Here is a 27,107-nt window from a genome sequence, read left to right on the forward strand (position 1 = left end):
GACATGTCACTTAGATTTGTGATTTGATGTAATTCTGAGCACTTTTCAGTTCTGTAATCCCTGGTGGCTTCCATGAATCTCATAAATGGCCTCTTGATTTAGTCAAGGGTTCAGCTTGTGCCCTTTGTTACGCAGAGGTTGTATTGTAGTGCTCAAAGTAACAAGCACATCACTTCCATTTAAATTGTTTTATTTTTACTTTCCAGGAAACACTTTGGATAAAAAGAAAGTCTTCCTGATAAGTGCTACAGCATCAAGTTTCTTAGCCCTGTGGAAGGGTACCCATCTACATTGAAGTGCCTGTGTCTGAGGATTTCAGTTGTTTTGTTGTGTTTTGGTTTTTTAACATTTGATTTTTGGTTTTTTCTTTTCCTTCTTTCTCCCTCCAACCCCCAACTCCCTTTGGTATGAAGTACCTTTAACATTTATATTTCATTGCTATGTTACATTTTAAATTTTGTGAGGAAAACTGATACTTTATTCCTCCTGAACCACTAATGTTAGAATTTATTTCTAAGAATCTGTCAACATGTATACTCTTAATAGTGAATTTCTTCGATATAGCTGGCCTGACTAATTACTGACAAGTACTCTTGATTTCTATCCAGCCATTTTTGTTTGCTCAGAATGTCCCTGTGTGGTGGACATGCTGTACCTGTGACAGAAGTGGCTGTGCATACTTGGTGGCAAGATGTTTGCTTATTAGAATGAAGTCACACTGTTAACTTTATATTTGTACAGAACACCTAAAACCAATTTTGCTGCTGTAGTTCATCCGGTTAATTCATCTGCACCATTATCTGTTAACCAGTAGACCAGAAGAGCGTTATCTAATGAGATACATGTTTATACTTAAATAGCTTTTAAAAAGCAGGATTTCAGGGTAGAATTTTAAGAGCTCTGGATTCTAGTGCCAGATCATTTTCAAACCTCTGTAGAGAAAACTCACTACAAGGACTTTTTATACTGTGGGTGGTGATTGTGCTGTGCTGTGGAGAGAACCAAAGCAGCTATGAGCTCCAGCTTCAGTTGTAACAAGACTCTCTATAAGGAAGAGTCAGTAAACTTTTTACTCAGCTAAAAAGGCAATACTTTTTTTAAAGAAACCAAAATTTTTATATTTTATACTGCACTTTAATGTACTTTCTATAACTAGGTGCAAAAGATCAGCCATGGCAGTGGAAATCATAGTCTTCGGCTGGCGTGGGTCCAAACCCAGGCTTGTGATTGGGTGTGCTCTTGCACAAACCCAGGCTTGTGATTGGGTGTGCTCTTGCACAAAAAGCCACTTGAAGCCCAAATGCCTGCCAGGTTTTCCTCTAACTCTTCCCCTTTTCAGTGATTCTCCTATTGAAAGGGAAATAACAGCGCTGGGTTGGTTTTTGTTTTGTTTTGTTTTTTAATGTGCAGACTGTCTCATCTGTTTTCCAGCACTGTCATTTTCTTCAGTTTGTGTAGTATAAATGTCTTCATGACATGATTGAAAGGCTTTTCAGATCTGTGCCCCAAGCAGGTGAGCAGAGTCAGGCCTGGTTTACACTCCGGCACTTCCCTTCTACTGTGTCTTCTCATGTCAGTCAGTGGTCTGAGAAAGGAAGAGGCAGGTGAAGGAGGCAGGGTGTGGAGAAGCAGAGCCGGTGCTAGCTGTGTGTTTCCATTTGCTGCAGGAGGAAGTGCTTGATTGATGATGAGGCAGGGATTTACATTTAATTCAGGCCAAAAATCAATAGCACGAATAAAGTGAAGCTTAAGAATGGTTATTTATCAATTACAAAGGAAATGCATTTGCTCACTGTGCCTCTTCACGTCGCATCACTGTGAGCAGTCAGGGAAGTTCATTGTGTGAAGTTCCTACAAGGAAAAGTGTCAGTGACCTTAAAGTGGACCCATGCAGTCCTTTGTTTGGCTTATTTTGATATTAGTTTTGTTGGAGAAAGATTTAAAAACAAAAACCAACAAAAAGGAAGGAATTCCCAAGCATTCAGTGTGAGTCCCGTTTGTGAGTTAAGGGTGCCACTTAGGACCAGCTGACATCCAAGGATGGCAGTATACATGTGAGGTCTTGTAGCCACAATTCTAATGCCCTTCAGTTTTACTGCTTTTGCTAACAAATACTTGCTCTTTCACTAAGAAGTAACTTGTACTTGTAGAAATGTATTTTGAAAACATTTCACACTTCAACTTTGTATCCATTTAAAATAACCTTTTTTCAATAAAGCACTATTGTTTAGATATTAAATGAGTTGTCCTCTTTTTGAGTAAGGTGTGAGGTCCATTGGGAAGATTCAGGACCCCAGTTGCAACTGTGTGTATCTGCGGGATGGTACTTGTATCAGTAGTAGGAATACTGCATGTTTTTATCAGAGATAACCAAGATACTCCAGAAGAGATGCTATAGCTGTACAAACTGTGTACAGGTTATCACACTGTCTGCAGATTATTTGATAAAAAATGGACACTAAGACTTCATAGGTAAGTTTACTAATTAGAAAATGAAGCAACAACTGTTAAACATAGTGTGAAGTAAAAGTGACCAAAATAGGTTTCTAATTCTTTATATTTGTAAGAGAGATAAATTAGAGAAACAGTTTTTAAATTTTTTAATAGTTTACTAATTTATTGGGTAGAGTTTTTTGTGTTTGAGACACTCACTGTAACCTGGCTAGCCTGGAACTCTGGAGATCAGGCAGCTCTCCCAATTCAAATTTCCTGCCTCTACCTCTGGGTTGCTGAAACTAAAGGTGTATACCACCATGCTCAGAATTTTAAGGGTTTCTACCTTTTTATTGTATGTGTATGAGTATTTTGCTTGCATGTATATCTTTGTACCATGTGCATGCCAGTCGCCCAAGGAGGCTAGAAGAGGGTGTCACATCCCCAGGAACTGGAATTAACAGACAGTTGTGAGCAGCCATATGGGTGCCAGGAACTGAATTTGTGTGTTTTGAAAGAGCAGCCAGTGCTCCTAACCGCTAAACTGTACCCCCAGCCCAGGAAAGCGACTTAAAAAAAATCTGATGGGATGGCCCAGTGGCTAGGAGTACTTGCCACAGAAGCTGACCAAACCTGAGTTTGATCCCAAGACTCGAGGAGGAAGAACTGCGCGTGCGTAGGTGTGTGTGTGTGTGTGCATACACACGTTTTCTAAAGACCCGCAATAACAACCCACATAACCTGAAACTATCCTAATCTGGATGGGATTATCCTAGTCTGAGTGGATGCTTCACACCTGTTTGTCAGCCTGACTCCTGAATTGACCACCCAGTACCATTGGAGCCTTCATCCTTTTGCTTTCTCAGCAGCGCACTGATCCTAGGCACTGAGGCTCCTGCTATCTAAGTCATTAGGTTGCTTATATCTAACCTCATTCTTGCCTTGTCCAGTCTAGCTCCTTTTCTAATGATTGACATCACACTCGGTGGTGGTGGCAGTGGCAGTGGCTGGTTACAAGAAAGGGATAGCCAAGGCGGAGGAGAAAGTTGGGAAGCCTACTAACATTGCTGACCTAGTCAGCCTGTACTTCTAGGTTGCCTTTGGGATGTAAAGGCCCTCCCTGTTTGTCATAGGGACTTCACACCAAAGGCTAGTAGTGCTCTGTATGAAATGACTTGGGGGCTGTATGGATTTATTGAGCCTAGACAGCGGTTGGTTCAGAGGGCTGGCTCCCTACAGGGCCATTCAAGTAACCAATGAAAGAAGGAAGTGAGGATGCTGCAAGTCACCGAAGTGGAAGGACCAAGATGCAGTCTCACCATTTTGATTTCTAGAAAGCTTCAAATCCAAAAGGGAACAGAGATGGCTTCGAGGACTCTTAGAGTAGCCTTCCTCAAAAGCGACCCTTGAGGAACATCAGGTGTTTTCTCTATTCTCAGGTTGGGCACGACGGATGGGAGATAGGAAAGGAGCTGGCAGTTAGGGGGTGCCTGACCAAAGATATGAATGCCAGCATAGGCCCGCGAGCTTGAAGTCCAAGGCCCCACCCAGAACCCAGGCCGCCCTGCTTGCCAAAGCCGGAATGTAGGCTGAGACCAGCCCGTATGCTAAAATCCCGCCCAATGCCTACGTAGGGCCCACTCGCGTTCCAGAGTCCAAGTCTGGGGTAGTCCTCCCTTGTTCCAAAGCTGCGTCCAAGACGGAACCCTCCCCGCCGTGCCAAAGCGAACACTAAGACGGAGAACTCGCGGCTTTCCTAAGTCCCACCCACCACAGAGTTCTCAGGTCCTAAAGCCCTTCCGACGGCCGAGGGGCCGAGGACCCGCCCAGCTTGTCGAGCCCTGTTGCACCCGCGGAGGAGCTGCAGAGCTTTGCTTCTGACTTTCTGGCGCTCACTCGCCCCGCCCTGCCCCATGTGATGACCAATCAGCACTAGGTGCTGCGCTCGCAGGCGCCGGTCGGGAGGACCCACCCGCAGGCCAATCGGCGGTGCGTCCGCGGGGGGGCGGGGCTGCGGCGGACGCGCGGCGGGGGCGGGGAAGCAGCTAGCTGTCGGGATCGGGCGGCGCGGGCGCAGGACGTGGAGGAGGCCTGGCTGGCGGCGTCGCAGGCCGGTGTGGCACGGTGAGGACGTGGTGGCCGTGAGCGGGGGAGGGGGACAAGTGGCTCGGGGGCGGTGGGTCGGGCTTGGGTTTCCTTCGTTAACCGGACCTCAGCGGAACCCGAGCCGGACCAGGCCTGAGGCTGGCCGTCCACCAGAGAAAGTCCACGCCCGGCTCTGAGGCCTTCGTGAGGCGCGCCAGCTCCTCACAGAATCCGCGTTTGACAACACACGTCTGTGAATGGCCTGACGGTGGAGGGCGAAGGGAGGGAGAGTCTCGGGTCCAGACTGGATGTCCGCTGAGGACTGACTGGAGTGTTGCTTGAGTAAATGGGCAGTCTGGGGAGGGCTGAGAGCTGCAGGGTTCCGTGGAGCCAGGCTGTCAGCAGGGTCCGAGGGCAGGAACATCACACGTGGAGACCAGCTGTCGAGGAAGGGGGGTGATCAGAGTCTGAGCGTCACTCGTGGACATTGAGTGTCCTGTAGAGGGCTAAGGGCCACAAGAATGCCCTGCTGAAGACCACCCCCACTCCCAGGCCAGTGCTCAACGAAGCAGAAGCCTTGAGAAGCAGCCTCAGGAGCCACAAATGAAAGCCCAGAAGGTCATTCTTTTTTTCTTCTCAGCCTTTCCTGCAAGAACTCGGGTGTTAATGTTCTTACGCTACTAGGATCTAGAAGCAGTACTGGCCCATTGCGTTTTCCTCATCTCAGGTTGTAAGCGCCTTTGCCATTTACACACGTGGCAGTGATTTGTTAAGCTGTTTCGTGCCCCAGTTAATGGTGGTGAAAAATAGATACGAAAAGGCATTCTTGAAGGAAATAATGTCGCTACACCGTGCTGAGAAAGAATGGAGAGACTTAAGATTCCAGGCAGAATCTTTAAAGGGGTGGCCTTTCTCCCTAGCTTTGTTCTGTTTCCATGAGGTGTTTTTGACTGGGCCACTGTGAAAATGTTTGGTAATTAGTGGGTAACGCTGAATTAGAGTCAGTCTTGTGGAGACAGTATTATAATCAGCAGCACGGATTCTCTTTGAAATCCTTTTGAAACGGGGAGGTATAAAGTAATCTTTACTTGTAGACCAAATAAAAGTTTTGTGAGTTTTGGGACACGGGAAGGCATTTGCAAAGCACTTTGTGGCTATCGCGTTGTCAGTTCTAAAGTCTACAAAGGAGGGGTTGGGGATTTAGCTCAGCGGTAGAGCGCTTGCCTCACAAGCGCAAGGCCCTGGGTTCAGTCCCCAGCTCCGGAAAAAAAGAAAAAAAAAGTCTTCAAAGGAGAAGGCCAAGTTGCACAGCCTCCCCGTACCCCTAGCCCCCACTGTTTTTTGTTGAGATAGTTTCCATAGCCCCAGCTGGCCTCCAACTCCCCATCCTCCTCTGTCAGGTGTCTGAATGCTGCGAGTACATTTTAAATAAAGCAGAGAAAGACGTTGACTGGTGGGGTTGTGGATGCCTCCCTGGGATGTGTGTAAAACCAGCCATTGACAGAGAGGAGCTCAGGTATAACTCTCATCTGCCCCACGCCTTAGGAGCCTCATCCATAGAGTGGGTTTAGAATGTACTTACCTCAGATGGAGTTGCGGTGACTAAGAAACAGTTTTTCAAAGCTGCTCAGATGCCCTGCCAATAAATGCTTACGTCAGTAACCGTTACTGTCAAGGGAAAGAGTGACCTGAGTCAACGTCAGTGCGTATTTGTAAGAAGAGTTAGGGAATTGGTGATTCCACAGAGTTATCCTACTTGGAGGGGAGGATATAGATTGCATTGCCTAAGCAGAGATTAATCAATCCATGGGTAATCCTGAGGGGCGCCATTACGTCTGTTTATCAGTTTCCTCCTTTCCAAATATCCCTGCTTCTAGTCATGTGAACCCCTTCTGAATTCAGACATTAACAGATTTCTCTAAATCCTGCCAATCATTTCGGTTACATCCACAGTTTCCTTTTCCTTGTTTCCCCTTCATGAACTCTGTACATGCCCTGCCCTGCTCGGTGTGCAGCCAGAACGCACTGAAGAGCTGGGTGACGCCAGTCTGTTCCTTTTTCTCTATGTATCTGTTGAGGTAGGGGTTTTATCAATGAGAGTTGAAAAGCTGAGACTCTCACGGTACAGTAGTATGTTCAAGTCTGGTGTTAGGACTTCCTCAGGAGTGTTTATGTGGGCGATGATTGTGGTCCACTATTTTTGGAAAGCAACTACCAATATGTGATACTTTGATTTTTGAAATACTACTTAAAAAAATTAATCTGATAAGCAAAGCTTGTATCAATCAGGTGGTTAAGTACTTTTGGCTAGTAAACATTCTTTGGCAAGCTCATTCCTGTCCCTCTTTGAACCATTTTGATCCCGGGAAATATGCTTTAAGTAGTTTGTTTTAAAGATTTATTTTATTTATATGAGTACACTGTAGCTGTCTTCAGACACACCAGAAGAGTGGATCAGATCCCACTAAAGATGGGATCTCACCATGTGAGGCACCATGTGGTTGCTGGGAATTGAACTCTTAACCACTGAGCCATAGTCTTTTAACCTTAACAATGAAATGAATGTGCACATAAAAATTAAAGTGTTAAAAGGTATATGTGAGGACATGAACAGAGTCGGAGGGCAGAATGGTGGAAGTGACTTTGTTTTAGATTTGTAGGATTATTTTCCACCAAGCCTGGTATTTTAGTTTATTGCTACCTTAAAAAAAAATCTGAGAACGGTTATGCCAAAGCCTTGTGACCTGCATCGGATCCAGGGACAAATGTGATAGAAAGAGAGAAACTATTTCCCCAAAATTGTGTTCTGATCTCTTTATGTGAATAGTGTCAAACATCTGTGCACACACATACACAAATAAATGTGATTAAAAACCATGGAGAAAGGCATTATAATGTGACAGGATATAGCAATGAGACCTGCTTTGGCTCATCTCTCCTCTCCAGCCCATCCCAACCGCATCCCACCCCAGCTTGTGTGTGGACTTCCATCTAGTTGAACTACTAGAGCCCTGACAGCCCAACTCCAGGCAGCTTCCTCTTCTCTCCTCTGTTGTCTCGAACTGTCTGTACTCTGCCTTCCCACTACCTCTGTTCACACACAGGTAATGTGCCCACATCACCTGATTGAGACAGGGTCTGGCCATGTAGCCTTGACTGTCCTGGAACTGTAGATCACATGCCTCTTCCTTGGGAGTGCTGGGAATAAAGGGTGTGCCACTATGCCCCACCCGATCTCTCGATTCCTGTGACACCCCATTCCACTGAACCTGAGAGGCCACTGCAGTAATTTCTTTCCCTCTCTGATGACTGCAGTGGACAAGTGGTCTTGTGTGCTTATATAATTGTTTCCTTTCCTCATTAACTCCTCCTCATGCACACCTTAGAGTAAGGGTGGAGTTGAGGCCATCTGCAGAGGTGAGGAACTGCTAAGTCATTCACCTCTGTGAGCTGGAGTTCTTGAGCTATAGCGTGGGAGCACTGCCACCTGTCACAGTGTAAGCAAAGGGCTTGGTCTGGACTTCCTGGCAGTGGTGGGTATTTGGGACGCGGTGGCTACTGTCCTTTGTGTGAGGATTGATTAGGCTTTTTGGTTAGTCCTTCCACTTCATCCCAACTGCTCTTCCTCCTCTGCCATTCTCACTTTGTCTGTAATGTTTGCCACCATGTAACATCCGCACTGTAATAAAGGGATTCTTCTCCCTTAGTAGGTCTTCTCCCTTAGTAGGTCCTATTTCCTTAAGCGTTTAGAGTCGCTATATAATCAGAATAAGTAATCAATAAATATTTGAATATTATGATAAAGTGTGTGTGGGAGGGGGGCAAAGTCTGATGCCAGGTTTTGTGGAACACGAAGCATATATAATTAGAAAAAGGTAGACAGCTCACGACACCTATAATTCCATCTCCAGAGGGATGAGACACCTTTGGTCTCTGTGGGCACCTGCACTTCAAATGCACATGCCCCCACACACAATTTAAGATAATAAATATAAATCTCTTAAAAGAAGTCAGGTTACAAGTAAAAGTTAATTTATTAAGTAAGCATTTGTCCAGTATGAGATGAAGAAGCTAGGTATGTAGCCGAGTTGATGAAGAGTGAGTGTTTTCCTAGCATGCATGAAGCCCTGAGTTTGATCCTCAGGGCCACTTAAACCTTACACAGTGCCACATCCCTGTAATCTCAGGAGAAGACGCTGGTAGAAGCAGGAAAATGAGAAGTCAAGGTCATCAAACACAGCCTGGGATACATGAGACCATGTTTGGAAAAAAAGGGAAGGGAACATGAATTACTTTACATGTAGTCCTTTTTTCTTAGCTATGTATTTTTGACTTCCTTTTAATGGCAGTTAGAAAATAGAGTTCAGGGGCTGGGGATTTAGCTCAGTGGTAGAGCGCTTACCTAGGAAGCGCAAGGCCCTGGGTTCGGTCCCCAGCTCCGAAAAAAAGAACCAAAAAAAAAAAAAAAAGAAAATAGAGTTCATTCATTCCTCCAGAAGAGCTGATGCACTTCTATTGATAGGATACATAATTTCTGATTTTACATGTAGGCGTATTTCCTAAGAGTGCACAAACAACTTTGTGCCCAAGAGTTTTGTTCTATTTTGTACAATTATATTTAATAAGGAAGAAAATACACATCCAGAGTGTATTTACAGTCAGAGTTCTAAACTATTGCCCTGTTTTCCTGATAGGTAAGGACTTTCATTTTGTCTTCTGAGAACTGAACTCTGCCTAGTTTTAACATCTGTTGAGAATTTCCTTAAAAAAGACCTTCTGGCTCCTTGTATTTTAACCTTGTCTCTTTCCCATTGCCCCTGCACCTTCCACGCCAGATACCAATGGACCCTCAGACACCAGTGGACCCACTTGGGTGGCCTTAGGACGTTGTCATATAGCACTAGGGCAACACAGGCTGTGAACAGCATTCCAGGAGTGCATTTTGATGGACATGAAACTAATGACAAGAAACTTGAATGTACGTCTACCTTAGTAGCTCCTAGAAATGCCAACTGCTCCCCCACATTCCTTTCTGAGGAGAGAATGGCACAGCCAAAGTTGTTGGAAAGATTCAACAATCATAAGTGGTTACAATCGGGGTTGGGGATTTAGCTCAGTGGTGGAGCGCTTGCCTAGCAAGCGCAAGGCCCTGGGTTCACTCCCCAGGTCCGGGAAAAAAAAAAAAGTGATTACAATCAAAGTAACTTTTTGGTAAATTTTACAGAAACATATGACCATAGGAACACTTTGCTTGGGGTTTTACCAGTACCAGGCCCACGTGGGAGACCTAGAAACCTGAGCCAGCTTCTTTTTTTATCATCAGATTACTTTGGGCATTTACTCCATGTCAAATAAACTAGTAGGGTTTGGAGTGAAGGTCCTAAATGTATTCTCATTGTCCAATGGGGATTTGTTTGGGAAGGAGGAAGTGATGTTGGAAATGAATTTACAAGGCTTTACTAAATATTTTGTCTATTTCTATAAAAGTTGCAGGTTTTTTTAGTTGTTATGGAGTGCAGACCACAGTATCTGAATAATGAATCAATCCCAGTGTTAAAGGTATTTAGTTGGTTAGTTTAGCTTTTTGAGACAGGGTTTCTCTGTGTAGCCTGGCTGTCCTGGAACTCACTGTGTAGTTCAGGCTGGTCTTGAACACGGAGATCCACATGCCTCTGCCGCCCAAGTGCTTGGATTAGAGACATGCACTACCACATCCAACTAAAAGTATTTATTAATTGAACTGTTTTAGAAAAACAAAACAAGAACAATTCTAACTCTTAGATGAGAGACAACAGTTATTCTTTCTCTGGAAGGTTGGCAGCTATCAATAGAGCCTTGACGAAGGCTATTACAGGTGTTTTCAGGACACTGATTTTCAAAGGTAGCATACGTTCGTCAGTGTAAACAGCTGAGAAAGGAGAGAAGGAAGGGGGAGGGAGGATCTGTATGAGGGGATATTAGGAGGAGGGGGCAGATACTGGAATATAAAGTGAATAAATAAGTTAATGAAAAAGAAAGAAATTAGTGCTTTACCCTCTCCCAGTAAGAGCCCCAGTGTTTTTAAGGGAAGAAGGGTTCATTTTGGTTCGTGGTTTAAAATGCGTGATGGTGGAACTTAGTTTCTGGGCATTGTAGGATACACACTCCATCCTGGCCTTCCCACTCATTGCCTGGAACATCTGGATGTGTGAATGATGCAGCTGTGGAACTCTGAAGGCAAAAGGTAATGGGCAGTGGAGATGAAGGCCAGAATTTGAAAAGCCACTCCATCAACAGAGAGCTTCCTGCTTTCCCTCCACTCCCCTGGCCTGTTCAGATGTTCAGAACCTGGAGGTGGGAGAACTACAGAGACGCTTCCTGGTTTGGGATCTAGAGGAGAGAGGGAAAGTCCAGTGTTTCTCCTCTTTGCCTCAGTCATCCCTGTAACAGTTACTTCCCCCTCTCTTCCCTCCTGGAGTTTTCTTCCCAGGCAAAGTACAAGGTAAGACATTCCTGGGCCAGCAAGGCTGCGAAAGCCCCAAACTTCCAGCTAAAGAACTAAAAAGGGATCCTTATGAACAGGATGTACAGCAGAGAGAGCACAGAAAGCTTGGGGAAGGTGCCTGGGAGAGCTTCTGGAGTTAGAGGTGCAACCCTGAGCATGTGTGGGTCAAAAACTGAGAGCCCAGGAGCTGGAGAGAGTACAGAGGTGAGAGAGCCCTGTCTGCTCTTCCAGAGGACCCCACATAGCAGCTGACAACCATCTTCAACTCCAGTTCCTAGACATCCAGTGCTTTCTTCTGGCCTCTGCAGCTAGGTCAGACACATGAAGGGTTTTACTGGAGAGTATCAGGGCCTCTGAAGGTCAGTTTGCACTGACATCGTATTCCACCGAAGACTGGATCAGACTGGCATCCTGAATCCAGCCAGTCCTGTGTCTGCTTATCAGAAATACCAAATGCTCCACAGGACTTAAATAAGACCCACACTCCCAACAGCACAGTGTTCTAAAAGTCTAGGATATACTCCAGAGATACCCAGATCTGAACCCCCAGGGAAATGCCCACACGAAAAAGACAGACTAAAACTGAAGTGATGTAAATATTGAACTGACCTGAGAATTTTGTTAATGTCAGTGTACTGGCTAGTCTTATGTCAACTTCACACACAAACTACATTTATTTGAAAGGAGGGTATCTCAGTTGAGGAAATGCTTCCATAAGATCCAGCCATAAGGCATTTTCTTCATTAATGATTGATGAGGGAGGGCCCAGCCCATTGTGGGTGGTGTTGTTCCTGAGCTGGTGGTCCTGGGTTCTATATGAAAACAAACTGAGCAAGCCAGTAAGCTGCACTTCTCGATGGCCTCTACATCAGCTCCTGCCTCCGGGATCCTGCCCTGTTTTGAATTCCTGTTCTTACTTCCTTCAATGATGAACAGCAATATGGAAGTTTAAGCCAAATAATCCCTTTCTCCTCAACCTGCTTTTTGGTTATGGTGTTTTAATGCAGCAATAAAAAGCCTACGTCAAGATTGTGGCCTCTGTGGCTGTTAATTCTTCCTGTGGCGTTCATCCTGGAACTGTGTTACATAGTGAAGCCTCATTGTAGATGTAATTAAGAGTATTAACTAATCAGCTAACACTGAGATGGTGAGGCTTGCTGAATTGTTCAGGCCGCCCACCCAGGTCATTAGAATTCTGCAGGGATCTTTCTCCAGATGATACCAGAAGAGAGGATTAGAAACATGGGTTTTCAGTGTGTTCTTCCTCCCTTAGAAGGAACAAGGAGCCCAGAATGCAGGTGGCTTGTCGGTATACGTGAGGGTCAAATCTGACCTGGTACCTAGTACCCAGTACTTGCCTAGTGCTTATGGGGCCCACGACAAAAAGAGGAGCTTTTTTGGGTTTTGATTATAGAATTTTGTTTTACATAAAATTAGAACATCTAGCAGTTGTCTAAAGCACCAATTGAAGCAATTAAAATAAATCTATTTGATGTCATATACTTAAACAAGGGAGTGAAGGTAAAGCTGTAAGGTTGATAAATACCAGTTATGTCCAAGGAAGTGTCTTGTGCTTTCTGTGGTGGGTGGCTGAGTGTCTCCTTTCTGTAGCTACTGTTGGACATGCCCAGGTAAAGGGACTGTGATCACAGAGCTTTATTTTTTTTTTTTTCCTTTTTCTTTTTTTCGGAGCCGGGGACCGAACCCAGGGCCTTGTGCTTGCTAGGCAAGCGCTCTACCACTGAGCTAAATCCTCAACCCCAGCTTTATATTTTATTTTGGACTGATAAGTACTATATAAATTAGTTGGCTTCGAAAGCATATCAACTTTCAGTTTCTTTTCCAGTTGAACTGCTTATAACAGTTTTGGGTCAGTGGCAGAGTTGGAACTAGATCCTATGTGATGCTTCTAAAATTTACCTCCAGGCATCTGCTGTCCACATTCCAACAGATGTCTGCCTCACTCTGGCTCTTGGTGATATGGTGTGTGTGCATACCATGGGCACGCATGCACATGTGTGTGGATATATGTTTACTTCAGGAGTCTCCACTTTCCACTTTATTTTTCAAAATAGTGTCTCTTATTAAATGTGGTGGTTTGAGTGAGAAAGGCCCCAAAGCCCATGTATTTGAATACTTAGTCCCTGGTTAGTGGACTCTTAGGAGGTATAGTGGGATTTTGGAAGGGGTGTGCCACTTGGGGTGGGTTTGAGATTTCAGACGACTCTTGCTATTCCCAGTGTTTCTTGCTCTTTCTGCATCCAGGTCAAGACAAAAGCTCTCGGCTGGCCCGGTCCCAATGCCTTTGTTCTGCCATCATGGATTCTAACTCTCTGAAACTGTAAGCCCCAAATTCTTTTGTAAGTTGCCTTGGGCATGGTGTCTTTTTTGTTTTTGTTTTTGTTTTTAATCATAGTAGAAAAATGACTTAGAAACTAAACCTAGAGCTCACAAATTAAACAAGACTGGTAAGCCAGAAAACTCCAAGGCTCTGCCCACATCAGCCGTGGTGCTGATGGTACAGGCACAACCAGTGTATGTGGGTCCTGGGGATCCGAACTCAAGCCCTTATGCTGGAACAGCAAGCACCTTTCCAACTGCGCCATCTCCCCAGCTCCTCTGTGGCCTCTTAAAGTCCCAATCTACCAGCATGAGAAGTTCTGCACAACTGTCCTTGAGATTTCTGAGGTGCTAGTGTTTGCTGGTAGGCTCACGTGTCTGCATTTGTGCAGGGGATGACTCCAGCCGTGGTTCCTCTGATGTTGAGGCCGTGTCAGCTTCCCTCTGGCAGTGCAACTGTGTCTAGAGAGGAGCTGTATAGGAGGGGTGTGGATGTTCACGCCTGCCCATCTGCTTACCTGGCTGTTTCTCCTAAGTTCTTTGAACCTTGCCCTGTAATATAAAACCTGACTTTGTTTTTCAGCTTCCACGTATTGATTAACTTGCTTAGTTACTTTTTTTTAACTAGTTGTACTTATAGAATGAGGAACCCACCTCTTGCAACACAGCAGTAGTATAGGTGAGGGGCTGGGTAGGAGTTCATTATCATCAGTTATGAAAATTAATTCCAGTGATTTGGCTGAGCCCATAAAGGCACTTGTTGACTTGAGCTCCATCCTTGGGACTCACATAGAAGAATGATAGAAGCTGCTCTCACAAGTCGTCCTATGACCTCCACATACATGCTGTGTCACAGATGCTGAGCCACACATGTACTCATACACAAACATAAATGTTTTCAAGTTCATAACATTGAGTAGAGTTCAGACCTGTTGGACGAATTTCATGAATATGAAAGTATCATATTCTGTCCTGTTTGGTTAGGCAGCAAAGAAGTTTGCCTCTTAATTCCCCCCTATGGACCGAGAGTTTCAAGGATGGCAGATGTTCACTGACCAACAGCATTTTAGTCTCCTTCTCACTGTGGACAGTAGACTGCCTTTGTTCAGAGAGAACTAGAATCTTGACAATCAGATGGAGGTTTGACGCGGACTCTGTTGCTTCTGAGTTAAATGTTCCTTGACAGCCCCCTTTTTGTTTATTTACTTTCTTAGAGCAGTTTTAGTGCAGAGATTTCCCACACACACCCCTTCTATACATCCCCCCACTCTCAGCACAGATTTCCCCCTACACCCATTCTATACATCCTCCCACTGTCAGCACAGCCTTCCCATACACATCCATTCTCTACGTGCCCCCCACTGTCAGCAGCCCTTAGCTGATATCCGTTATATCACCACCATCCCCAAAGCCTTTGCCAACTTTTAAGCTGAATTTCCCAGCTGTAGGAAAGGACATGTCATAGGGTTTTTAAAATTATTATTTTAAAATGGGAACATAACCAAAGGAACCAGACTTGTAGTGAATGGTACAAAATTCACAAAATGGTGGAAATTGTTTCCAGCTACCAGAGATATTTTTAGGAGTGCAGACTCCAAAGCATTCCATTCACATGGAAAGAAAAACAAACAAGAAAATTGTTTGAGTTCCCTATAGGTTGCTGGTTCTCTCACTGCCTTTCTGTGGACTTCTGGGTTGGTGTTCCAGCAGGTACCCAGATAGAGCAGAAGCTGACCATAGGCTCCCAGAGCTGCTGTGGTCTTGCTGTGTTTCTCCTAGCCTTAATATTTATGTGTAAGCACACAAAGCAAAACAAAGTTCAGTCCTGTTGGGTCATATCTTACCTAAGGTGGATTCGAAGCATTCCCTCCCCACTGTTGCCCATGTCAGGTAAGACCAAACGGTGCTGAGTGAGCAGCCTGCGATTCTGCAGCGAGAGCCCAGCTGCCTGCTGCTTCTGAAGCAGTTGAGAGATCAGAGATGAAGGCTGACTGGTGTTCACAACACCGGGATTATCTCTTGGTTTCTATCAAGTTCTTTTCTTTTAATCTCTCCTACACCTAGTAACATACCAAGCCTTACAGTCTTAGCTTTAAGTGTCTGTCTCATCTTGAGGCTGAGCACTTGTTAAGTGGGTAGTTCGTGCCGCATTCCTGTTGTTGAGCAGCAAACAGATTTGTCTTTGGAACTGCAGCAGAGTGCCTCCAGGTCATTCCTTATCCAAACCAGTGTGAGTAAGAGTGTCTCAGGACTCTGGATCTCGGCTACTGCTCTGTGAATGTCTTACTTTGAGTCAAATGAAAGAAAGGCAAAGGTCAGTGTTCAGAAGGTGTGTGAGATTGCAGAGGTGTCCCTAGTGAGACACACAGTTTCAGGAGAGCTTAAATAGCTAGCTCTCAAGTTCTTCTGTGTCTTGTTCTTGTGATGAACTCATTAATGTTAAATGAAAAGTTACATCTGGGAGAGAGCTAAGCTATTAAGTAAATATACATATGTAACATGAACTTATGGCTTAATTTTGTAAGGTTTTCTAAAGATTTGTTTTATATATGTGTCACATGCTTACACAGGTGCCTTTGGAGTTCCAGGTGGTTGTAAGCTTCCTGATGTGAGTGATAGGAACTGAGCCCAGCACTCTGCAAGGTCAGCGAATACTCACAACCACTGAGCCCTCTCTCCAGCTCCATTTGTTTTGTTTTGAGACAGAGTGGTTAAGAGCATTTCTGTGTGCAGAGGACCTGGTTTGATTGCTTGCACCCACATGGCAGCTCACAACTGTCCATAACTTAGTTCAGGGAGTCAGTGCCCTCCTCTGACCTCTTCAGGAACCGGGCATGGTCCATAGCCATACATGCAAGGAAAACACTCATATACCAAGTATATATTTAAAAAAGAAAGGAGAGAAAAGAGGAAGGCAAGCTTGCTGCTCTTGCAAAAGGACCCGGGTTTGGTTCCCAGCACCCCCATGGTGGTTCACAACTATCTGTAACTTCGGTACCACAGGATCCAGTGCTTTCTTTTGACCCCCAGACTCCCATAGACATACACGCACGTGCATGCACACACACGTTAAATAAATATTTTTTGAAAAGACCCCCATTTAGGTCCCAATACCCATATGGTGGCTCACAGCTGTCCCTCATTCAAGTTCCAGGAGATCTGCTGCTCTTTTATGCCCCTTTATGATGCTCATATTTACATGCAGGCAAAACATACACATAAAAAGTAAGTATAAAGGTTGGGGATTTAGCTCAGTGGTAGAGCGCTTGCCTAACAAGTGCAAGGCCCTGGGTTTGGTCCCCAGCTCCGAAAAAAAGAAAGAAAAAAAAAAAGTAAGTATAAGGTAGGGACTGGGCCAGAGAGATAGCTTAGTGATTGAGAGCACTTGTTAGAGGCACAGTCTTACTACATAGCCTTGGCTGGCCTTGTGATCACCTGCCTTAGCCTCCTAGATGCTGCATATCCCATGTGTGCACCACCACATTGTGTGGCTTAATGTAGTAAGTATAAAATGAATTACTGTGTGCCCTGCTTAGTGAGAGGAACTCCTGTCTGACTGAGGGAGCTAGTAATGACTTCTTTTACATTTTTTTGCATCTTAGTGTGTACTTCTAGGCCCCGTGGTTGTCCTTGCTCATTGTCTTAGAACTGCATGGTTAGATGCAACTATTTTATAAAAATACAATAGAAAACTTTCCCTCTAAACTGAGTCCATGTCATGTTCCCATTGCCCAAACTTGAGATGGACTGAACCATAGCCAGGGATGTAACAATACCCTGTGTAAATCATATAAAAAGAAGTGAAAACTATATAGAAAAATAAAAAAGACAAATAGCCTCTACATGTATTTGACTTTACATATTTTTAAAGTTGTAGCCTTATTAAGGGGAGGTTGGTGGTGATGACCAGAATAAAATACACACCTTGTTTCAGAAGAACTAACTTCAACTAATCAGTTTTCCTGTCACTATAACAGACTTCCTGAGAAAACAACTGCAGGGAAGAAGCCTTTATTTTGTATCACTTTCAGGTTTTAGGCCATAGTCACTTCCCCATTGCTTTTGGGTCCATTTGTAATGAAACAGAACATCATGGCAGGGAGATTATGGTAAAGTAGCTGACCTCAGCAGAGGCAGAGAGACACTAACCTATGTCCTTCAAGTAGGCCCTAAGGCAGCAATTCATAGACTCATATTAGTGTTAACGGTGTGGGAACTAAATCTCTTAAGTATTGGCCTGTTGTCCTAGTCTTCAGTCTTCCATACTGTAGTGTATACGGTGCACTGTGGCTCAATGAGAGTGCAAATGCTATAATGCCACGGATACTAAGTAACTACTTAGCTGGCAGACACAGTGCAATCTAGCCTGCCCTCAAGGAGCATCCAGACTAGAGAGCTTCCAAGGAATGGTAGGTCACAGCTGAGCTTCACATGTGAGTAGCTGGTTTGTTCATTGTTTTGAACTGGCTTTATACAGGAATTGAGATGGGAAATTAACTTGGTACCATTATGCGCCACTTCATTATTTTGCTCCTTCAATCATTATACTTTGTTTTATTTTAGTATCTTTTTTCTGTGCTGATATGTAGATGCACATGCACCATGGCACACTTACGGAGGTCAGAGAACAGCTTTCTGGAGTTGGTTCTGTCCTTCCACCTTTTGTGAGTCCTGGGATGGAACTCAGGTCGTCAGGCTGGGCAAAGTGCCTTTACTTGCTGAGCCTTCTCACAGGCCCGCATGTTGCGCTTTGCCAGAAGATTTAAGCCACCTTTAATCAACTGGGTGCACCGAGCACATCTCACCAAGACCGTTGTGGGATGGGGCTTAAGCAGGAGTTGGTGGCAGTGAGTCATGAAGACACTTTTCAAATGTAATTCAAAGGCTACAAGATCCTTTATGTGGTTTGTCTTGATAATGAGATGTGCATGAAGACAGGAAAGGACCCTCAGCAATGGTTGGCATAGGAGGGAATGGGCTGGGAATTGAGTGCTGAGGACTTAACTCTGTTCCACCACTAAGCCCCAGCCCCAGCCCAAGGTTACTGGGGTTAGCAGAAGATATTTGCAAAGTGACTTAAGAGACATGAGTCTGTTTTTGCAGATTACATCTCTTGTTGGTTAAACACCTGGTGTCTACGTCTCACTTCCACTGCTTTGCCCTGTACCTTCTGTTATATAGTGTTTTACTGTTATTTTGTTATATAGTGTTTGCCCTGTATCTTCTGTTATATAGTGTTTTACTGTTAACTATTTTTCTTGTTTTATTTTGTTTCTTTTTTAAAGCAAGTTCTCACTGTGAGAACCAGGCTGGCCTCAAACTCACAGCGCCTCTGCCTCCTGCGTTTCCCACCTGGCTTGTTTAGAGTTGTTTTTGTTGGTATTTGTTGTTGTTTTAGAGAAGACTCCATGTAGACCAAGCTGGTTAGAACTCTGTAGCCAGGTGTGACCTTGAGCTTAGACCCATCCTCCTGCTCTTTGCCTGAGTGCTAGAATCAGGTGTGTACTCCCACCTGCTCTATGTGATGCTGAGATTGTATTCAGGACTTTGTTCATGCCCGGCCTGCACTGTAATAATGGAGCCACAACCCTACTCCTTCATCTTCTTTCATTTGATTTTTTTTAACATAAATAATGTTCTTAAGGAAAATTTCCATAAGTAGTAAGTCCCTTCGTACAGAGACATTATGAGATTCTAGTTGGTTCTTAGCTTGGTCTTCGTTAAAAGCAGTGAAGAAATTACCTATTAGAGTTAATAGCTTTACACCAGGCTTTTCCTTTAGTGCAGTAAGGAGGATGAAAACTACCCTGACCCTCTAGGATCTTTAGAGTCATCTGCTAAATGGTCTACACAGAGACAGTGGTACTTTTGAGGTGGGACATGATTTGAGAATAGTGTGGAGCAGGCGTCTGCATTCCCCAGGTCCTTCTCTGGGCTGTCATTTGGTGCCATCCCACAGATTTCCTCCTGAATGACCTGTGGAAAGTGACCTGCCCTAGAAAATGCAAGGAGCACAAAGCTGGTAGAGACAGGTCTGGCTGTTTTCTTGTACTTTAGTTCATTCCTAGTAGCGCTCTTCCCACACTGAGCCAATGTAAAAGACAGGTCCATGGATGCTTCAGATTACTGACGATGCCAGACCCATGCTGATGCTCTCCTATTACTTTACTAGAAAGGACACTGTCTAGCACTTGGACCAAGTGGGTAGCACACATGACTGGGCTGAAGGAGGGAGACGTGCTGGGCATTGAGCAGCACTAGGACAAGAGATAGCCATAGGTTTCTTCCTTCTCCCAGGGGAGTGGTAATGATGTCACTCCTGCATGTTTCTCATAGACTCAGGGAGTTAATCTCTGTGCCTGGCTCAGAGCACCTTGGAAATATTAGGGTTTTATTCATCTTGTGCTACAACAGTATGTATAGGAGAAAAAAACTTATGTTCCTTATTTTATTATAATTTAAGACTCACAGAAATTTATTAAATACATGATATTGTGGGTTCCTATGAACCCAATGATTTTTTAACCATCTAAAAGTTGTCTTAATATCTAAATAATATAGTTATCTAGTGTGTTTTTGTTTTAGTGTTTCCTTCAGTTTCAACTAATGAAGAATGGGGGAGATAGAAGGAACATACAGAGCTTTACCAACTTCAGGGACACGCTTGGGTGGCCAGACCGCCATTGGAGTGAGTACCCTGGAACCAGAGCAGGCCCTCTCTCCCAGGATGCAGGAGAAGCACATGCACATCAGAGTGAAGCTGCTGGACAGTACTGTGGAAATATTTGACATTGAGGTAAGCAGTGTGGTTTTTTAAGGTATAATTCCTCCTACAGTGAAATAATTCTGTACCAGAATCTTTAAGAGGTTGCGTTGTTTATTTATTCAAGTAACCAAGAATTGCTTTGATGACTGTCCACAAAGTCTTTGGAAATTGTAAATCTAAGTTAACTTTCAACTAAAATTCTGATAGGATCCACTGTTTCTATTCTGTTTGTTCGTGTTTCAGTCTTTTGGATTTTCAAAACAGGGTTTCTCTGTCTGAGGAAGCCCTGGCTGTCCTGGATCTAGCTCTGTAGATCAGGCTGGCCTCAGACTCAAAAAGAGATCCGCCTGCCTCTGCCTCTGCCTCTGCAGTGCCAGGATTAAAGGCGTGTACAGCAATCACTTAGCCCCATTCTTAGTTTTAAGAGGATGGCTGAAAGATACAGACTGTGACTAGACTGCTTTGACTCTTACCTTCTACATTCTACCACCTAGAGGTCTGGTGGCCCCTTAAAAGATGCCGTGTGGTCTCAAGGTGTGTCAGCACGCCTGTCTGAGCAGAGAACTGGTCCTCTCTGATCAGGGTGCTGGTACAAGTACTGAATAAGCACTAGGAAAAAAGCATGTGGATGAGGTGTTTCACAGTCAGAGGTGACGTCAGTATGTAGTGTACAGCGAGGGCCTCAGGCTGAAAGGTAGTATACAATAAAACCTTACACTGGGAATCAGTGTATAGCAAAGATTAAGATGGATAGATAGAGTGGGCCCGGCATCTGAGGCAGTGTGACACTTGGATACATTGGTAGCTAGTGTGCAGTAGAGAGGGTAATGTCAAAAACTGGTGTATAGTAAGGCCTGGTATTGTGAGGTGCACAGTGAGTTCTAACACTGAGAGAGAATTTACATTGTTAGTGCAGAACTTGTTCAGGTTAACAATAATGTTTTTGTTTAGAAGCAGGATCTTGTTACCCAGACTGGCCTTGAACTCTATATAACTAGGAATAATTTGTAACTAAAAATATTCTGTCAGTATATACTACCATTTGGCTCTAAATAATGTGACTTATGACTATTTATGTAAAAGATTTTGTGTGAGCATATGTTTTAAGTTCTTTGGCAATGGACAAGGAAGCCAAATTACATCATCATCTGCTAAATCCCTAACGTTTAGTCATGTGAGGACTCACCAGTCTGCTTTCAAAAGCCGTAGGACTACTTTTTTGTTGCCATCAGCAGTGTTAAAGGGTTCTGATTTCTCCACATTCTTCTTTGAACTTTCATTTCCAGCCATCATAGTGGGTGTGGCATTTAGGAAATTGCTCCTGAGGCAGAGTGCAAGGATACAGTGAGTCAGTGAGGGTGAGCCCTGACTCTGGCCTGAGTCAGCACAAGCAGAAAGGCCTCCACAGTGCAAGAGCATGAGGAGCTAGGAAAACAGCGAAAACAGAAACCAGTGTGCTGCTGCTTCTGGCTGTAAAAACCCTGAAGAGAGGTGGCACTGGACAAGGACAAAAGCTTATTTGGATGATTTTAAACCATCCTAGTTTCATCTAGAGACATTATGCAGGTTTGTAGAAGAGAGAACTATATTGACCCTTGTGGTGCTGTCTGTTTGTCTGCCTGTTTCTTATTTGGTTTTGAGTCATAGTTGTATTCTGTAGCCCAGGTTGGCATAGAACTCACTGCATGTACAGTCCAGGCTAGCCTCAAACTCAAGTATGATATTAAGTAATTATTTAATACATCAGTAGACATGCAGTGTGACCTGTGCCCAGCTCTCAGGAGGCTGAGGTAGAAGTGCCACAAGTTGGAGACCAGCCTGATCTACAGAGTGAGACTAAAAAGAAAATATCATTCCTCCATTATAGCCACTCCTTCTCTTCAGAGTTCTTTCTTCTTTTTTCTTAATAAATTGACATTTTGTATTCTTGTCCAAATGCCCATACACTTCTTGGGCTTGAGACCATGAAGCCCACTTGGTCAGGGACACTTTGGTGGCTGTGGAGATCTAGAACCTAGAACCCTGAGTTAAGCTCAGCAAGAGCCATGGAGAGTGCCATGGAACGCCAAGCGCCCATTTCGTTTGGGAGTCCCCCCAACATTAAATACAGCCGAAGTGACTGTGGGGAGCTAGAGCACCCACACTCAAATCTTCTCAGAATCCAGTGGACTATGAATACCAAATACTAAAAATGATATCACAGCAAAGCTTACAAAGTGCCTCTCAGAGGCAGTGTCTTAGAAGACTCATAATGTGGTTTCTGCCCCTCAGGTAGAGAGAGCATTGAATGAATCCTCCATGACAGGGTCTATGATTGACAAAACTCCCCGAAACACTTTCTTATTCTTGTTGGCTTTTTGCATTCTTAATATTTCAACAAACATGATCAAATTATCTGTGAAAAAATCATTTTTCTTCTTTTTTAATCACTGTGCCTTTTGTTGTAGAAATTACATTGGTTTTAACTTCCAATGCTGTGCTAAACACACATTGAGTGAAGAAGACACTATTGTCTTGTTCTTAATCTCAAGGCAAAACACTTACAATTTCATCCTTAAATGTATTGTTTGCTGTTGGTTTTTATAAATACCTTTAACATGATAAGAAGTTGCCATCCTTCCAGGTTAAGTGAGAGTTCTCTCCTCTTTAAAACCATGTTAAACTTACCAAACTTCTACATTAATTGAAATGATCCCTTGTTTTTATTGCTTTCTGTTTTAAGACATGGTCTCACTACATAACTCTAGCTGGCCTAGAACTCACTGTATAGGCCAGGTTGGCCTTGAACTCAGAGGCCTGCCTGCTTCCTGAGTGCTGGGACAAAAGTCATGCATCCCTGCAGCCTGGTCATTTACTTTTTTTTTTATTCTGTTGATATTATGAATTATATTGCACAGTGTTTAAGTATTAAATCAATATTTTATCTCTCACCTATATGGATGGATCTATTATCAGTCTTCTAGGAGAGTTTTCACAAAGCTCTCGAGGGAGTACTTGCCCTGTGGATTTCTTATAATGCTTTGGCCTAGTTTTGGTATTTGGTTAGTAACTGGTTAGTCATCTAGGCTGGGGTAACTGATTTAGTTTTCTCATTTCCCTCATGCACAGTTGCTGTTTAGATCCAGCCATGCTTTGCTGGTCAGAGTTTTTGCAACCAGTCACCTGTCAGGAGGACCCATGCTAGTTTTAGCTGACCCTTTGTTGCTGCCCTTATAACCAACCTCTCTCCAAGAGCTAGAGGTTGCAGCTTTAAGTCAGGCTTTCTGCCTGTTCCCTTCTCAGTCTTTTGCCATCACACCATTTATCTGGTCACAGCCTTTCAACGGCTCCTTCTTGGTTTCTTGCATGTGGAATATAATATGGATTTCCTAACATAGCTTGTGAAGCTGCCTGTCCTCAGAGTGCCCTCCTCTTGGGATTTGGGGTTTTGTTTTGTTGTTGGTTGTACTTTTTTGTTATTTTTTAGTTTTTTGAGATGGGGTTTCTCTGTGTAACCATGTCCTGGAACTCTCAGAGATCTGCCTGCTTCTGCCTCCTAAGTATAGGGACTAAAGGCGTGTGCCACCACCTCCAAGCTGCTCTTGGAATTTGTATTGTATCTCTCACTTACTACCCTCTAAACACAGGCAGCAGCACATCTTGGAATCCCCAGCCTTTCATGCCTCACTGCACTGGCTAGTCTTTGTCAACCTGAACAAGCTCGAGTCATCTGAGAAGAGGGAACCTTGGGTGAGAGAATGCCACCACAAGGTTGGCCTGTGAGCAAGCCTGTGGTACATTTTCTTGATTAATGATTGACGAGGCTAGACCCATGCCATTGTGGATAGTGGCAACCCTGAGGAGAAGGTCCTGAGTGGTTTATACAGGCTGAGCAAACCATGAGGAGAACGCTCGTAAGCAGTGCTCCTTCATTGCCTTCGCTTCCATTTCTGCCTGGAGTTCTTGCCCTGGCTTCTGGGTGATAGACGGACTAAAGCTGTAAGGTGTAGTAGACCCTTCCCTCCCCAAGCGCTTTTGGCCATGTTGTTTTAGCAGTAAGCTAATAAGCTCACACATCCCTCTGTAGCTAAAGCTCTGCTAAAATGTCACTTCCTTTAGGTGGCTTCCCCTGAACCTCCTCCAAATATCCCTTTTCTCCTCATTATTATACTTAAGATATACATGTATAATATGTAAAAGTATACATAGTATTTGTAACATACATAGTCATTCTTGACACTTATGTATGTGGTATTTGGTCGTCTAAGATCAGTCAGTGGCTGCTTTTCTGATCTGGAAGACTCATTTATCTCAGTTAATTGAATGAGATATATAATTTTAAACACTGAAGTCGACCTCCACTCTAAAGAGTCTTAGTTTCGAGCCTTAAATTTATTTTATTTATTCATTTTAAATTTTTAAAATTTATTTTATCTTTTTTTTTTGGAGACAGGGTTTCTGTGTAGCCCTGGCTGTCCTGTAAGTAGCTCTGTAGACCAGGCTGGCCATAAACTCAGAGATGCCTCTGCCTCTCTGCCTCTCAGTCTCTCTGTCTCTGCCTGCTGGGATCAAAGGTATGTGCCACCACATCCAGCCTTAAGTTTACTTTAAAACTCAGCTGTAACTTTAATTTTTTTTAAATCTATTTTTAATGGTGGTTCTTAAACATTTTATCCTCCTTTGTAGCCTACCACCCCAACCAGAGGTAGTGGTAAAAAAAAGGATAGAGGGAAGTGGACCTGTTTAGAAAGGTTTTTTTGTAGCAAATCCAGTTCGGAAATGGGCAGTTTAGTTCACAGGTCAGCAGCAGCAGCTTGATCCACTCACACTTCACAGATACATCAGCAGTCCATTTTAGCAGAGTTGGCTTTTGATCCTCCCACCCTTAGACATCATTTATAGAAATAAACTTAGTTACCAGGATTCTATAAGATACTAAGTGAAGTAAGATCCACCTCATGGCTCCTCACAGGAACTGCGATGCGGTTTAAGACGGCACTTCCCGTAGTGGTGGAGGAGAGGAAGGAGGGAATGCTTACGGTAGCTGTGGGCTGGGGTGCCCTGTGTGTGGGTGGAGGCTTCAGTTATTATCCTTATTTTAATAGACTTTTAGCTCTTATCTGTTGTCCAAAGGCTGGTCAGTGGCTGGTTGTAGGCATACTTTTTTTTGCAGCCTACTTTAAGGAATGTTGAACCTTTTCTCTTGCCCATCAATCACCAGAGGTAGTGGAAGAGAAAAGTTACTGGGCTATGAGGAAAGTGTTTAGCAATAGTTCTTTGAGCTCATTCTTCTTTGCCCACAATTCAGTCCTTTAGCAAACACCAAATATGAATCAGCAGCTATTGTCCAGTCCTCTCAGCAGACAAACACCATACACGAACCAGCAGCTGTAGTTCAATCCTGAAGAAACTGCAAGGTTCACCAATCGGCCGAAGGCCTTGAAAGCAGCAAGCTGCCACAGGAACCTCACAATCAGTTTTGTTTTTTTTTTTAAAGGATTTCTCTCAATGACAGGCTCACCACAAGTGGAGCTCAACAATGCTATGTAAGGCGAGCCAACACATGCTTGTTATTAGCGAAGAATAGCGAGGCAGAGCAAACCACCAATGCTCAGGCTCCCACTGTCTGTGGGGTCATATGTACACTACTTCATGCATCCCTTCACATGTCTGCTGTATCACAGCATCCTTTCACCTGTGTCTGCTTCATGACAACGTTCTTTTCCTCGTCTGCTTCAGCAAGTCATTCTTTCACCCGTGTGCCCAGCCAAGCATCACTTGAACTGACTGACTTTCCAAACAACCAGAGGTTTCCACTTCAGCTGGCTTTCAGATCTAGGAAAATCTTGGTTTGTTTTAGTTCATCGAAAGAGTTATATAGTTCGTTATCAACATTGACATCTGGATTCATTTCTAGAGAATCCTAATTTAGAGCCTTAATTTTATTGCAGAACCTCATGGAGGAAGGCTATGTGTCACTGTTCTTTGTCCCATATGCTAAGCTGTGGTGTAGAAATGCCTTCAGCTGCAGCGCTGACAGGTGTACCCTCTCACTCACAGAGTAAAGGGAGAGACTGGGTGCTCTCCAAACTTCAGAGGGCAGGATGTCTAGGGTAGGTATGTTTTCATTGGTTCATAATTTGCTATTTTAAAGCTCAGGAGCCAATATGAGGGGATAACTTTTCTATTACCTGAAGGTTAGTATTGCAGCAAAAGTGGCATTTAATGATTATAAGAATCATTGGGGCTGAGGATGTTGTTCCACGGTGGAGCACTTGCTACCATTTACGATGCCCTAAGTCTGATGCAGCACCATGCTAGAACCCTTGCAAACAAGCAAACAAACTAGATATAGTGATGTAATCTCAGTACTTTAGGGGCTGAGGCAGGGGGATTGCCATAAATTTGAAGTTAGTACCAGGTTGGCCACAGCTACAGTGTGAGATTCTGTCTCAAAAAACAGAAACAAAGGTAAGGGGCAGAATCTCAGCACTCAGGAGGCAGAGACAGGCGGATCCCTGAGGTTGAGGCCAACCTGGTCTACAAAGTGAGTTCCAGGACAGCCAGGGCCACAGGGAAACCCTGTCTCAGAAACCCAAAACCAACCTAACAAAAAACAGCAACAAAACAAACAAAACAAAAAAGCCCTGAGCTGGGCTTGGTGGCAAAAGCCTTTAATGCTAGCTGGGAAGGCAGAGGCAGGCTAATCTGAGTTCCAGACAAACCAGGGGAACATAAAGTCCCTGGAACGTCTCTGTGAAATGGTTGGGTGTTAAGGAGCACTCACTGGCTGCTCTTCCAGAGACAGGTTAATTTCCACTTCCGTGGTGGCTCACAGCCATCTGTCGCTCCAGCCCCAGGGAACGGGACCTGCTCCTTGGCTTGTGTATGCTTCAGACCCAGATGGGCATACAAACACCCGTTCACAGGAAATAGAAGGAAAGTACTGAGATACCTAAAGACAGCCTCCAGTCACAGAGAATTAGAGTAAAGTACTGAGATATCTAAAAAGACAGCCTC

General features: G+C 44.1%; 2 protein-coding genes across 3 annotated transcripts in view; both read left to right on the top strand.

The window, feature by feature from the left end:
- Positions 1 to 2,239, top strand: part of Septin2 (septin 2) — a 33,285-nt gene extending 31,046 nt beyond the window's left edge. For both annotated transcript variants that reach the window (XM_032901680.1, XM_032901681.1), the window contains exon 13: positions 207 to 2,239. The gene's annotated coding sequence lies outside the window, so the exon portion shown is untranslated. The remainder of the gene's footprint in view (positions 1 to 206) is intronic.
- Positions 2,240 to 4,470: 2,231 nt separating this feature from the next.
- Positions 4,471 to 27,107, top strand: part of Farp2 (FERM, ARH/RhoGEF and pleckstrin domain protein 2) — a 105,971-nt gene continuing 83,334 nt past the window's right edge. The window contains exons 1-2 of the mRNA XM_032901682.1: positions 4,471 to 4,557; positions 19,928 to 20,138. Of these exons, the coding sequence (XP_032757573.1) occupies positions 19,956 to 20,138 (183 nt within the window). The 5' untranslated portion in view covers positions 4,471 to 4,557; positions 19,928 to 19,955. The remainder of the gene's footprint in view (positions 4,558 to 19,927; positions 20,139 to 27,107) is intronic.

The sequence above is a fragment of the Rattus rattus genome, chromosome 4, assembly GCF_011064425.1.
Source record: "Rattus rattus isolate New Zealand chromosome 4, Rrattus_CSIRO_v1, whole genome shotgun sequence".
NCBI classification, from domain to species: domain Eukaryota; kingdom Metazoa; phylum Chordata; class Mammalia; order Rodentia; family Muridae; genus Rattus; species Rattus rattus.